The sequence below is a fragment of the Nematolebias whitei genome, chromosome 10 (genome assembly GCF_014905685.2).
Source record: "Nematolebias whitei isolate Nwh7 chromosome 10, NemWhi1, whole genome shotgun sequence".
In the NCBI taxonomy this organism is placed as follows: Eukaryota; Metazoa; Chordata; class Actinopteri; order Cyprinodontiformes; family Rivulidae; genus Nematolebias; species Nematolebias whitei.
The window spans coordinates 36320595-36334170 of record NC_056507.1 but is presented as its reverse complement, the minus strand read 5'-3'; the positions used below and the strand labels follow the sequence as shown (position 1 = coordinate 36334170).

The following is a 13576-nucleotide window of genomic DNA, read 5'->3' as shown; positions in this document are numbered from 1 at the left end:
TTTGACATAAACATCCTCCCTACTGTACCCAAAACAAAACGTGAAATAGTTTTCCGCAATCTCAGATCCATCAACCCTTCTGCCCTTTCCGCTCTTGTCACCACCAAACTGGTAATCTCCTCTCCCCCACCAAATGACAACCCCTCAGAACTAGTCACCTATTACAACAGTGCTCTCTCCTCTTGTCTTGACAAGCTAGCCCCTATTAAAACCAAAACTGTCTCCTTCACCCACACTGCCCCCTGCTACAACTCTGAGACTGTATAAGAAATCTGGTCTAACTGTCCATCTCCAAATGTACACGGACTATATACAGAAATCCAAGGATGCACTAAACGCTGTCCGGTCAAATTACTACTCCAATCTCATCAACTCTGCTCCAATAACCCCAAATCACTTTTCTCAACTATCAACACACTTTTAAAGCCCAATAACACTTCCTCATCCTTTAACATCACCAAATGCAATAGTTTTCAGTCTTTCTTGCAGTCCAGAACTGATAACATTTATAGTTCCCTTGATCTCGTCTGCTCACACAGCCCCTCTAAATTCACCTCCCTCCAGCTCCATTCAGCAGCTCTCACACTTCACTCCAATCTCCTCTGCTCAACTGACTCAATTTTCGTCTGTTATTAAAATTACCAGCTGCTCTTTGGATCCCATTCCCTCTCCTCTCATCAAAAGTTGTCTCCCCATTGTCTCTTTTCTGATCACAAGAATCATCAACTCCTCACTTATTTCTGGATCTGTTGTTCCACAGTCTCTCAAGTTGGCAGCCATCACCCCAATACTAAAAAAAACCTGGTCTTGACCCTGATAACTTCATAAATTTCCTGCCTATATCCTGTCTTCCCTTTCTGTTTAAAATTTTAGAGTGTCATAGCTGATCAACTTCAGACCCACCTAAAATCCAATAGCTTGTTAGAACCATTCCAGTCCAGTTTCCATGCTGATGACCTACAGATTTATATTTCTACTACATCCATAAACCCCAACATCCACTCCATCCTCACCCATTGCTTAACTGACATCAAAATCTGGATGAAGCACAATTTTCTCAAATTAAATACAGACAAAACTGACATACTCCTCATTGGTCCAAACAGTGTTACCAAGTCCATTCAAAACTTCTGCCTCAACTTTGACAACATCACTCTCACTCCATCATCACTCAATCGTAATCTTGGTATTCTTCTCGACTCCTCTCTTTCATTCGAATCACATGTCAAACAGATAACTTGGACTGCATTCTTCCATCTCAACAACATAGCACGACTCCGCCCATCACTCACTTTCTTCACTGCTGAAATCCTAATCCATGTTTTGTCACATCCAGAATCGACTATTGTAATAGCATTTTGTACGGTACACCATCTAAAACTCTCAACAAATTGCAATATATTCAAAACTCTGCTGCCCGCCTTCTCACCCACACCTGACCCCGTGAACATTCACTCCTGTCCTGCAGAAACTCCATTGGCTTCCTGTCATTCAACACATCCATTTCAAGATCCTCCTCACCACATTCAAAGCCCTCCATAATCTGGCCTAGGGCTGGGTGATATGGACCTAAATTAATATCACAATATTTTATGATAAATCGCGATATACGATAAATATCTCAGTATTTCTTTCTTTCCATAAAGTAATAACAAAAATGTATTTCTGAGTCAAAGCTTTGTCCCAGTTGTCACACAGGCACATTTATTAACAACAGCTGTAACTGTACAAAATAAATGTCTAAAAAATAAACTATTTACATGTATGTTTATTTTTTAGACATTTATTTAGATATATTAAATAATAATCCTCTTCAGCTGGGGGCAGCTGTGGCTGAGAGGTTAGAGCAGTCGTCCTCAAATGGGAGAGTTAGGGGTTCGATTCCACAAGCAGCCACATGCTGAAGTGTCCCTGGGCAAGAAACTGAACCCCGCATTGCCTCTGATGTGTCCCATCGGTGTACGAATGTGATCCAAAGCACTGATTATTCTTTGTAGAGATCTAGTAGAGTGCTGTATGAATGGGTAAATGAGGACACAGATTGTGTTGTAAAGAGCTTTGAGTGTCTTGATAAGATAGAATGGTGCTATATAAGTACTTTAAGTACTACATTACTTTACATTCAGCTGCGCCACCTACACGTAAGTGTATGTGAAACTGTGGCTGCAGGTCCGACAGACTTTATCCTCCTTCCCTGAAATAAACCACGGGTCAGAACTCATTTAGCCATGCTTTGCCTTTTACTTACTCTACAATCTGTGTCCTCATTTACCCATTCAAACATCGCTCTACTAGATCTCTACAAAGCTAACTGAACAAATCATTCTAAAGAGACTAATCAGAGCTTTAGCGACATTAATAAATCAGCAGCTTATCATATCGCTAAGACACGGTCCTCAGCTGTGGAACAAAACGGCTAAAGCGTTAGCTGTCTTGTTAGCCGCTAAGGAGCCGATGGTTGGTATGAATGCAGAATTGATGATGCCCAACACACATTTTATGTGTAGTGCTCCACCTAAGTGCTGTTTACACTTCATGCCTCCACTGGTTCTGCAATGTTGGCTTTATGGATCAAAGCTCAGACTCTAATGGGATGTAGCTGAGTTCTACCTAGGATGTGCCGAGGACAACCTTCAAGATACCAACTTGGAGCCAGAACCACTGACTGCATTAAGAGGTGATAAATGGCTCCCACATGAACAGACCGCTTCTTTTACTTGTTAGATGCTTAGATGTTCAGGAGTTGGTGCGATCAGACGTTTCTGTATGATTAAACTACTTTGTTGTTGTTGTTGTTTTCTTTGAACAGTTAGCTTCCAGCTCCTCTGATCTGATTATCATGGTTTAACAGAGTTGTTTTTTTTTTTTTTGGCTGTTTACTTCAGCAGAGGTTGCCACCATGAGCAGATGCAGTTTTACACAGGTTGCCCTTTGTGACGCAACCAGAGTTCGAACCTCCAACCTCAAGATTACAAGATGTCTGCACTGACCGCCAAGCTACTGCAGCCCTGGTTTAAACAGAGGAATTACTTTATATTTCAGGTGCCTGAATATTGTTTCCATGATTTAATGGAATCTAATCTCTCTTTTACAGTGTATTGTTCTTTTATATAAGTTTACCTGGAATCCAACATTTTTCGGTCAGGTAATCTGGAAAGTTTCTTTTTTTGTGCTGAAATGCTTCACCTTCAATCCAGAAGGCTTCATCAGTCAAGGAAACACAAGAGGAGGGGGCGTGGCAAAGAGACCATCTTAGCACCAACATAACTGGTTTGTTCCACTTTGGAGTAAGCTGTTGGGGTAAGAATCAGTTTTGTTGTGTGTTTCCTTGACTGATGAAGCCTTCCGGATCGAAGGCGAAACGTTTCAGCACAAAAAAAAAAAACTGTCCAGATGACCTGACTGAAAAATGTTGGATTGTATACCTGGATTATTGAGCATGGACTTTGTTGTTTACCTGGAATGTTTTTTTCATAACTCATTTGGTTGTTTGTTTATGTGTTAATATGTAAATGAATCCCTTTAATCTAAAATTTAATTTGCTTTAAAGTTCTTTAATATGAAATTCAGCAGCTACAACAATCTTTAGTAGGTTGTGCTAGCTCTGTCTCAGTGCTGCGATCTTGTAATCCCGAGGTTGTGGGTTCGAGCCCAGGTTGTGTCAGGAACGGCGTCCAAACCTTTCATGCAAGTTCACTTTTGCTGTGGCGACCCCTGCAGAAGGGAGCGGCCGACAAAAACAACTATAGCTTCAGAAACCTAAGAGTGACAAGTATAAAATGAGCTAAGCCAGTCCTTCTCAAATAGTGGGGTGCACCCCCCTGGGGGGGCCAGTGGGGGCACATGTGACCCAGGGAACATGCTTTTTTTGCCGCAGGGAGTAGTCTTTTTTTCTTTTTTCTCACCATTTTCATTTTGTCGCGTGCGTTCCAGCAGCTGTTTGTTCATATCTCTCAGATTTACTAATAATAAAGTTACGAACAAATAACTGTCTTGTTGTTTGGGGGGCCATGCTTGAACCGTGTCGCTCCTCTCTGCTGCTGAGACATAAACTCCGACACCTCCGCTGCGTGTGTTTCATGTCCATGCGCTCTGGACGTCACCCACAGCTTGCATGCGACAAAAAGTAAACTCAAGCAAGAGCGACACCTGCCCCCCTTTCCTCTTACGCGTTTACAAAATGTTTTAGTTTTATCGATGAGTTTGTCAAAGCACAATTTACAGAAGTAATGTTTAATAAATGTTACGACTTTATTCTTTGCTAACAAAATATATTCACCTCCTCAGTTAAGCTGCTGTTTTTATGACGTTCTTCTGGAAGTCGGCAGAAAGAGACAAAAAATATTTTGAGCCTCAATTTATTCTCTACGTCTTCCAACATCAAACTCAGAAAAACAAATGATTTACAGCCATTGATCTGCTCTTTTTATAATCTGTTCCTTTCACAATAAGAGCAAATTCTGACGTGAAATTTATACATTTGTGTCCGCCACACTCTGGACGTTTGTCACCCACAGCTCGCAGGCAACAAAGAGTAAACTCCAAGCAAGAGGGATACCTGCCCCCTCTTTCCTCGTTCATGTTGGCAAAATGTTTTAGTTTTATCGATGAGTGTGCTCATTGATCCTGACTCCCTCATTTTGATGAAAATCAGCACAAATGGTTTTATTCATTAATATTTTTTTTTTTTTAGGTCAAAGTGTTTTATATAACACTTCTGAGTTGAAATGTTGCTGATCAATTTGAATTTATTATTATTTATTGATTATATTTAATTTGATTTTTCAGTGTGAAATGGTCAAAAATGTTTAAAGTTTAAATAAGGATTGAAGTTTTTTTCAGTCAAATTGATGCACTTTAATTAGTGTCTGTTACAGAGTAAAAAACAATGTTAATAAAGTTATTTTTCGTTGTAAGTTGAGCTATATTCTTTTTTTTTATTTAATGTTAATAAGGACACAATGTTATGCAGAGGTGTACTTATAACAATTTTATAGACAAATTATACTATTTACAGTCGCGGCAGAGAGTTGGGGGGGGCGAAATGTTTACATCTTCCTAGGAGGGCGTAACAGAAAATAATTGAGAAGCACTAAGCTAAGCTAACTTTTATTATTGTGTATGTTTGTACCGGTAATTGCATTTTTGTTACACTGCTTATAGCAGCCTTGTGGATTTATTTTGTGTAAAGGCCTTCTTTCAGTTCATACAGTCTATAAAAATAGTTAAAGAGGTTTCAGAATCCAAATATGATCCTTCAAGACCATACCAACCCATAATGCACCCTGTCCTTGTCCGCACTCCGTTCTCTTAAATATCTATTACAGTACAACAAAGTCCATGCTCAAAAATCCAGGTATACAATCCAACATTTTTCAGTCAGGTCATCTGGACAGTTTCTTTTTTTTTTTTTGACTGAAAAATGTTGGATTTTATACCTGGATTATTGAGCATGGACTTTGTTGTTTTCAACCAGTTTGACAAGACTGTCAACAAGGAAGAGGGCCGGCAATGGAGGAGGGGGCGTACAAAAGAGACCATCTTGTCACAAGCAGAACTGGTTTGTTCCACTTTGGAGTAAGCTGTTGGAGGAAGAATCAGTTTTGTGTTTCCTTGACTGATGAAGCCTTCTGGATCGAAGGCGAAACGTTTCAGCACAAAAATGTTTGATCTATTACAGTACCTATACATCCTTCTTGCCATTTTGCATCTAACTACAACAGGTAACCTACCAGTTCGTGGTGTAAAGCTTAAATCACATTTCCAGGTTTTCTGACAATAAATATTATCTACACGGAGGCTTGTTTTTGTGTGTTTGTGGAAAGCCTACCACCCCGAAGCTGAAGACGTCAGACTTTGGTGTGATCTCTCCTCTCAGTGCCTCCGGTGCCATGTACGCACAGGTCCCCACGACGCTCTCCGTCATCACCGTTGTCGATGAGTGCTTAGCCGATGCTCTTGTCAGCCCAAAGTCAGAGATTTTCGCCACAAAGTTTTCATCTAACAGGATGTTTGCACTAGTAGGACACAAATAATTGAGGAGTGACCACGAGCAAATAAAGAAATAAAGAATATTTGATTTAAAATCCTCTTCTTGCTAACAACAGAAGAAAATCTTAAGCCTTCTGAGTATAATGAGAAGGTCAAACTGTTATGAACTGCTGAATTTATGTTTAAAGATCTAACAGTTTGCTCAGTCGTCTCTTCTTACAGCTGAATATGTGAGGGGTGTTACAGCAGTAAGACGGCTCTCGTTGTACCTTTTAACGTCTCTGTGCACGTGATGATTGTCGTGCAGATACTCCAAACCTCTGGCTGTTCCTTCCGCTATCAAGCATCTCTGTTTCCAGGAAAGAGGAGGACTTCCATCCTGCATGAACAAGGCACATGTTAAATCTTCTGCACAGAAGCCCTGGTCTTAGAGAGCAGAGCGTGCACGGAGCAGAACATGGCGCTCACCAAACAAGCTAGTCGATCCAGCAGAGATCCGTTGGCCATGAAGGCGTACACTATACACAGGTGCTCCTCGTCACAGGAGAACCCAACCAAGTCAACCAAGTTCTCATGCTGCAATCTGTGGAGTGAATATTTTAATCAGAGCAAACCCTCCGCAGGAGGACTAAACATTATCACTGTCTTACGCACACAAACACTTACACGCTCAGAGTTTGGATCTCCTGATTAAACTGAGCTTGCAACTTATCCAGCGGCATGTCATCCACCTGAGGGGACAGAGTTTGACATCATTCCCTGCACAATGCGTTCTGCATTAAAACCTATCTCCACTTACTGGATTGAGTTTTTTCACTGCCACAGGCCTGTTGTTCAGGAAGCCTTTGTAGACGGTACCAAAGCCTCCTTCTCCGAGGCGGGCGCCACCGTTGGACGTGGACCGGTCGTCAAAGTTCCCAGTGGCCCTCAACAACTCACTGTACAGGAAACTGGAGAAACCTAAAGAAGAAAACAGACACGATCCGCTGGATGTTGTTTGCAATGTCCCAGTTAAAAAGAAGAAGTATTTAGGAATTAATATTTGAAAAGATAAAAAATTCATTGAAGGATCCAACATAGAAACTAAAATCCAGAGTGGTAAAGTTTTTCTCATCACTTGGCTCCAAAGACATTTATCTATTTTCGGACGTGTTCTACTCACTACTGCACATATGTGATGAAATGATAAAGAAGATAAATCAGGACAATTTTAATTTCATTTGGAGAAGCAGATGCCATTATATTAGAAGAGCTGATGTAGTTAAATCTTTAGAGGAAGGGGGTTAGATATGATTGATTTTGATCCAATGAATGGAAGCATCAAACTCAAATGGTTGCAAAATTTCATTAAAAACTACGAAAGCTTCTGGAATATTTTTCCTCGTAAGATTTTTTGAAGAGTTTGGTGGGATTAGTTTTCTGTTAAGTTGCGACTTTGAAATCTCTAAATTACCGATAAAATGATCAGACTTTCATAAACCGGTTCTGCAATATTGGAAACGTATCTTCAAACACAATTTTTCACCACATTCGGTCCCGATTTGGAACAACAGATGCATTTTGATACACTGAAAATCGTTCTTCTACAAAGATTGGTTAAAGAAAGGTATGTGGTCTGTTCTACACTTTATGAAAGAAAATGTCAACCTTTTATCATATGATGATTTTATCAAAAAATACACATTAAATTGTTCTAAAATTAATTTGACAGAGGGTTAAAGTCAATTCCTCCTGCTATGATTCAGATGATTAAAGGTATGATTTCATATTCAACTGTTACTCAAAAAAACATCTTTGATTATAAATGGTTGTGACTTTATAGACAGAAAATGTAAAAATAAATTCATAAGGAACACTTTGACCTCAACTTTCTTCACCTGTACTCTGAGAAGAAAACAATTGTTTAAAAATTATGATAATATCTCTCTAAAAAAAATCTAAAGCAAATAGCTTTCTTTTCCACTACCACAAAAAAATCAAGAATTTATCCTTGTAATGACTTTGAGCAAAATAAATTTAATATAAATACCAGTTCCTGTGCATTCTGTAATTCAGATATTGAGACAGCAGAAAACCTTTTTTTTTTTAATTGCAACTTCATTAACGTTTTTTGGAAAGATTTTCAGAGTTGGACCTTATCTAAGAGCTCTATTCCACTTTTAAATTTTGCTATAATAAAATCTAGTTTATTAACAGGGAATGAAAAATTAAATTAGGGTAATAACAATTTAATCCTTCTAGCCAATTTTTTTTATTCATAAATGCCGTTTCCTGAAAATTTCCCCCATTTTCAACATTTTTTTTAAGAGAAATAATTTTATTTAAGGAAATGCTTAAACGTTGCAACCTTCCAAAAGCTCAGTCTTTATACCAGTATATTAATAGCTTATTTTAAGACTTGAAACTTCTCTTGCATTCGTAACATTTTATGTTTTGTTTTCACTCAAACTGTTCATGTTCTTTTTGTTTTATTTTTTTCATCATACTGTCTGCTCAGTTTTATCATATCAAATGTGCACTTGTGTTATTGTTGTATACCTGTCAGACAGGTGTTTTTTTTCCCTTGAATTTTCAATAAGGATCTAACAACAGGGCAGCACGGTGGTACAACTGGTAGAGCTGCTGCCTCTCAGCGAGCAGGTCCCTGGTTCAAATCCCAGTCCGGGAGCCTTTCTGGGTGGAGTTTGCATGTTCTCTCCGTGCATGCGTGGGTTTTCTCCGGGTACTCCGGTTTCCTCCCACAGACCAAAAACATGCATGTTGGACTGATTGGTAACTCTAAATTGTCTCTAGGTGTGAGTGAGAGAGTGAATGGTTGTTTGTCTCTATGTGTCCCTGTTATGGACTGGAGACCCGTCCAGGGTGTACCCCGCCCCTCGCACAGTGATTGCTGGACATGGGCACCAGCGACCCCCGTGACCCAAAATGGAAGAAGCAGGTAAAAGATAATGTATGGATGGATCGAAAAACAACAACAACAACAACAACCAAAAAAAAAAAAAACATAAATGATGACTCCTGCTGTTCAGACAGTGGTGCTGCCACCTGCTGGACGGTTATATAAAACAACAGTATGGGTGTAAATTGAGATGTTTTCATGCAGCATTTCTGGCTTCTTTCATTGCTTCTACAAATAATTATTTTAATAAATATGAAACAATGTTGCTAACATAACACTGCCTATTTATACTGAGCTGTGCTTGCAGCAGAAGTATTAAAATATTGCTTAAATAAATTATTTAAGTGATTTTTTGGAGGGCTCCAGGTGCAAAATTACAACCAAGCAAAAGCAAGTTTCTTTCAGCTGCTCTTTTCTTCTGGGGTCACCACAGCGAGTGAACTCGCATGAAAGATTTGGCAATTTATTTTACACTGAATGCCCTTCCTGACAACCTGGGCTTGAACTCACAACCTCTGGATAACAAAACTATGGCACTGACCACCGAGCTACCTAGTAACCACAATGGTGAAAACAATATACTGGTATATTTTATAATAATCCTGTAATTGTTTCTGTGTGTGTGTGCAAATTTGTCTGTGTTACTTAAATATCACATAAACCAGAGGACCCAATTAAATAAAACTCTCAAAGTAATTAGTCCATGTACATTTACAAGTGATAAACTTTTAAAGTCAACCCAACTTAAGCTGGCCGCCACAGCTGATCCAGAAAATTGCTGAAAATACATGTGTGGCATGGAGGCTGCACAGCTGCAGAAAGAAAAGCTTTGCAGAGAGTGGTGAAGGCTGCACAGAAGATGTTGGAGTCAGTCTCCCCACCATCACAGACATCTACACCTCCAGATGCAGGAAGAGGACCACCTGCATCATGAAGGACTCCACTCACCCAGCACACACACTTTTTGCCCCACTCCCCTCAGGCAGGAGGTTGAGGAGCATTAAGTGTAGAACCACTACACTGAGGAACAGCTTCTACCCTGAAGTTTAGTTTTGTCTTCCTGTATTTCTTTGTGCGGTTTACTTAACAAAACGTCCTGTTTTCGACCTTTCTTTCTGTTGCTGTGATGAACTGTGCACGCTGCCCCACAACGATCAAACATTTCAAATGTAAACATGTAAATGAAGGCCATGTTTGCTGCTGACTGTAACACTTTCTAAGGAACATACAACTTGAGATGTGGTTGTGTTAAAACAATGATAACAGTGTGCACCCACCTGTGTGTCCAGCGTCGCTGTTTCCCAGCAGTACTTGTGTCTGTAGAGTAGAACTTGTGGGTGGGGGCTGAGCCTCGGTCTCCCCCAGCAGCCTGGTTGGAAGGTCACTGTACGTTTCTGCTGAAGAGACCTGCTGCGTTTCTGCTGATGTTGATGAAAACTCTTCTAGAGTGGAAAATAAATATTAACACGGTTCACTCGATGCAGTTTTTAATCATTAACATGGTTTCAGCATCCAACAGTCCAGAGAGAGCACACGTCAGATTTTAGCACCTGTTCAGATTTAAACTAAATGGGATCTACTGGTGGTAATATTTTAAGAAGCATTTCAATGTTGAATAAAGTTAAATATAGTATAGATTACAAACAATAAGCCTATGCTATCATATATGAATTACTGTGAAGAGGTTTGGGGCAACCCTTGTACAAAAATACGCCAAAATATATACACATGTACACACACACCCACATACAGTACACACAACAATACTGTATGTTTTTATGTATGCATGCATTGATGTACAACTCCAAATTTAAAAAGTCTGGACGTTGTGTAAAATGTGAATAAAAACAACTCAATGATTGCAAATCTCACAAAACCCATATTTTATTTCCCGTGAAAACAACAAATGCTGAAACTAATGAACTGCAACGTTTCTTGGAAAAAATAATGACATTTTGAATTTAATGGCAGCGACACAGCTCAGAAAAGTTGACACAAGGGCAATGAAACAATTTATTGGTGGAGTGAATAAGAAATAGCTAAAGGAACATTTTGCAATTATTATTATTTTTTTTAGTTAACCTTTATTTATAAAGGTTTTATAAATAAAAATAAAAATATATATTTATTTATAAATACAGGTAGTCTCATTGAGTCACAAGGACTCATTTTCAAGAGAGACCTGTTTGGGATGATGGTGGGGGTTAAGGGCTTTGCTCAAATGAGGGTGGAGGCAGGTGTGGGTGCTTCACCTTTTCCACCCACATTTTGAATTATGTTAATTGGCTGCTGCTGCATGAGGGTCTGGGCATAAAAACAGAATTTTAGGGAGGCTTATTAAGAAGTAAAGATGGGCAGAGGTTTAGCAGTCTGCAAAAAATGGCATCAAAATGTGTTTATTTAATGGTGTATGATTTTAAAAACATTGAACTTCTAGCTACTTTTGAACGTGTTCAAATAAAGGTTTACTTTTAATTTGAGATAAAGACTTTCTTCTTCTTCTTCTTTTCCCTCTTCAGGTGTCTCCACAGTGAGTCATTCTCCTCCATCTCTGTCCTCTGCATCCATCTTCTGCTTTGGTCACATTACATCTGTATTATAATTGAATACTCCATCTGTATTGTTTTATAAGCTTTTTTATTGTTTTCTATTGTATGGGTGTACATATGGTTATGTTATGTTTTTAATTTTACTTTATTTGTGGGTGTACACAGGTCTTATGTCTTATGTAATGTTCTCATTTTTACTTCATTTTTACTTTATTTTTACTTTATTACTATTCGCACCTTATGTCGAAGCAAATTCCTAGTTTGTGAATCTCGTTCATTGACATGGCGATAATAAACTGATTCTGATTCTCTGTCCTCACTCCAACTACCTCCATGTCCTCTCTTACTGCATCCATATATCTCCTCTTTGTCTTTTTCCTGGCAGCTGCATTTCTAACATCCTTCTACCAATATACCCACTGTCCCTCCTCTGGACATGTCCAAACCACTGTCCCTCCTCTGGACATGTCCAAACCACTGTCCCTCCTCTGGACATGTCCAAACCATCTCAGTCTGGCCTCTCAAACTTGACCTTTTATGTTAAATAAAGACATTAATTCATATTTACTGAACGTGGTGGTGGATGTTCCTCTTTCCTGCTGTTTGGATGATGATGGAACTGTCACATCTTACCTGGTAGCAGCAAACTAGCAGCAGCCAGCAACATGTTACTCTTCAAAATGTCCACCAGTTGTCCCACCGTGCAGTTGGTGGTCCCCCAGTCATTCAGCAGCTCCACTGTGGGACTCTTCCCCTGAGCTACAAGACCTTCAAACCTCCTGGAAACAGACAGCTGTTGTTTATTTACCTGGATGACTATCAGGACAGACATGCAGGATTCACGTGCTCTATAATGTTCTGTAAACTACAGCTGTTTCCCGCAGCTCACCTGACGTGATGCTGGGAGTACCTCGACTCCCCGCTCGGCTTCCGTATGGACACAATCACGTCCTTCCACCTGTCCTGTGGGTCCAAAAAGTCGGACAGCTGGCGACGTAAACCATAACTGATGTTGCGAATGTAAGTAGCGGAAGTCAACGACTTCTCCATCCTGTCAGAAACTCCTTACGAAGCCTGGTGTTTGGTCTATCTGAACGCCATGTTAAACAACACACGAGGATTATTTAAGCTACACAAAGAGAACGTGTAAAACAACAAGATGACATAGTTGTCTCACAGTTTAGTGAAGTGGGTTATTCCGACATTGAGCAACTTCCCTAAACGTAACGCGGCAGGGCTGTCCCGCTGACAGTCTCCACCTATTCATGCGTAAATATGAAACATAATTAAATATGAAATCCAGCCCGACTTGTGTTTTAGTACTGTGTTTGATCATAACTAATACTTAAAAACATGGAGCTGTTAAAGTTTAAAATTACACGAAAACGTGAAGGAAAGCGAGGCGGAAACTCTGTGATCACAAACAGGCTCACGGTGTAACACCGCCCCCTAGTGGCCAATTTATAACACGTTCCCCTTGAAGATCAGAGTCAGAGATTCTTTATTGTCATTCGCACCCAATGTGGTACATGTGGTGGAGCGAAGTTATGTACACAGGGTCCCAGTTACATCCAACAATAAAATGTAAAAGAAAATAACATCTAAGATATGAACTAAGAAAAACATCAACTAAATATACACTAAGCACTAATAGCATAAAAACATTACGCCGAACAGCAGCACGAACATGAGTCTGTGTGAGCGGATGAGCACGCATGAACACATCAACATGAAACAGATCAGCAGCAACATCATGTGATTATTTTCACAGTGAATATTCTGGTTAGAGATTTACATATTCATGAGTCTAACAGCCTCAGGGTAGAAGCTGTTCCTCAGTCTGGTGGTTCTACACTTAATTTAGTGGTGGAGAAAGTACTCAAACACTGTACTTAAGTAAAAGTACAAATAAACAGACAAAAATGTACTCTGGTAAAAGTAGAAGTACCACATTAACATTTTTACTTAAGTACAAGTAAATAAGTACTTGCTTTTAAAATACTTAAAGTATTAAAAGTAAAAGTATTTCCTGAATGAGTACTTCCTGTCTGGGTGGACTGATCGGACAGCATCTGAAGTCAGTTTCTTAGGATCCACTGTGAGATGGACCTTTACAAGAGATCCTTCCTGTCTACAG

General features: G+C 39.5%; 1 protein-coding gene across 1 annotated transcript in view; it reads right to left on the bottom strand.

The window, feature by feature from the left end:
• The window catches only part of irak4 (interleukin-1 receptor-associated kinase 4), a 16646-nt gene extending 4156 nt beyond the window's left edge, over positions 1-12490 (bottom strand). Inside the window, exons 1-8 of the mRNA XM_037683639.1 lie at positions 12329-12490; positions 12073-12218; positions 10168-10329; positions 6791-6951; positions 6658-6722; positions 6460-6574; positions 6261-6370; positions 5831-6017 (exon numbers count right to left, since the gene is read on the bottom strand). Coding sequence (XP_037539567.1) covers positions 5831-6017; positions 6261-6370; positions 6460-6574; positions 6658-6722; positions 6791-6951; positions 10168-10329; positions 12073-12218; positions 12329-12489 — 1107 coding nt within the window. The 5' untranslated portion in view covers position 12490. The remainder of the gene's footprint in view (positions 1-5830; positions 6018-6260; positions 6371-6459; positions 6575-6657; positions 6723-6790; positions 6952-10167; positions 10330-12072; positions 12219-12328) is intronic.
• Between the last annotated feature and the right edge of the window lie 1086 nt (positions 12491-13576).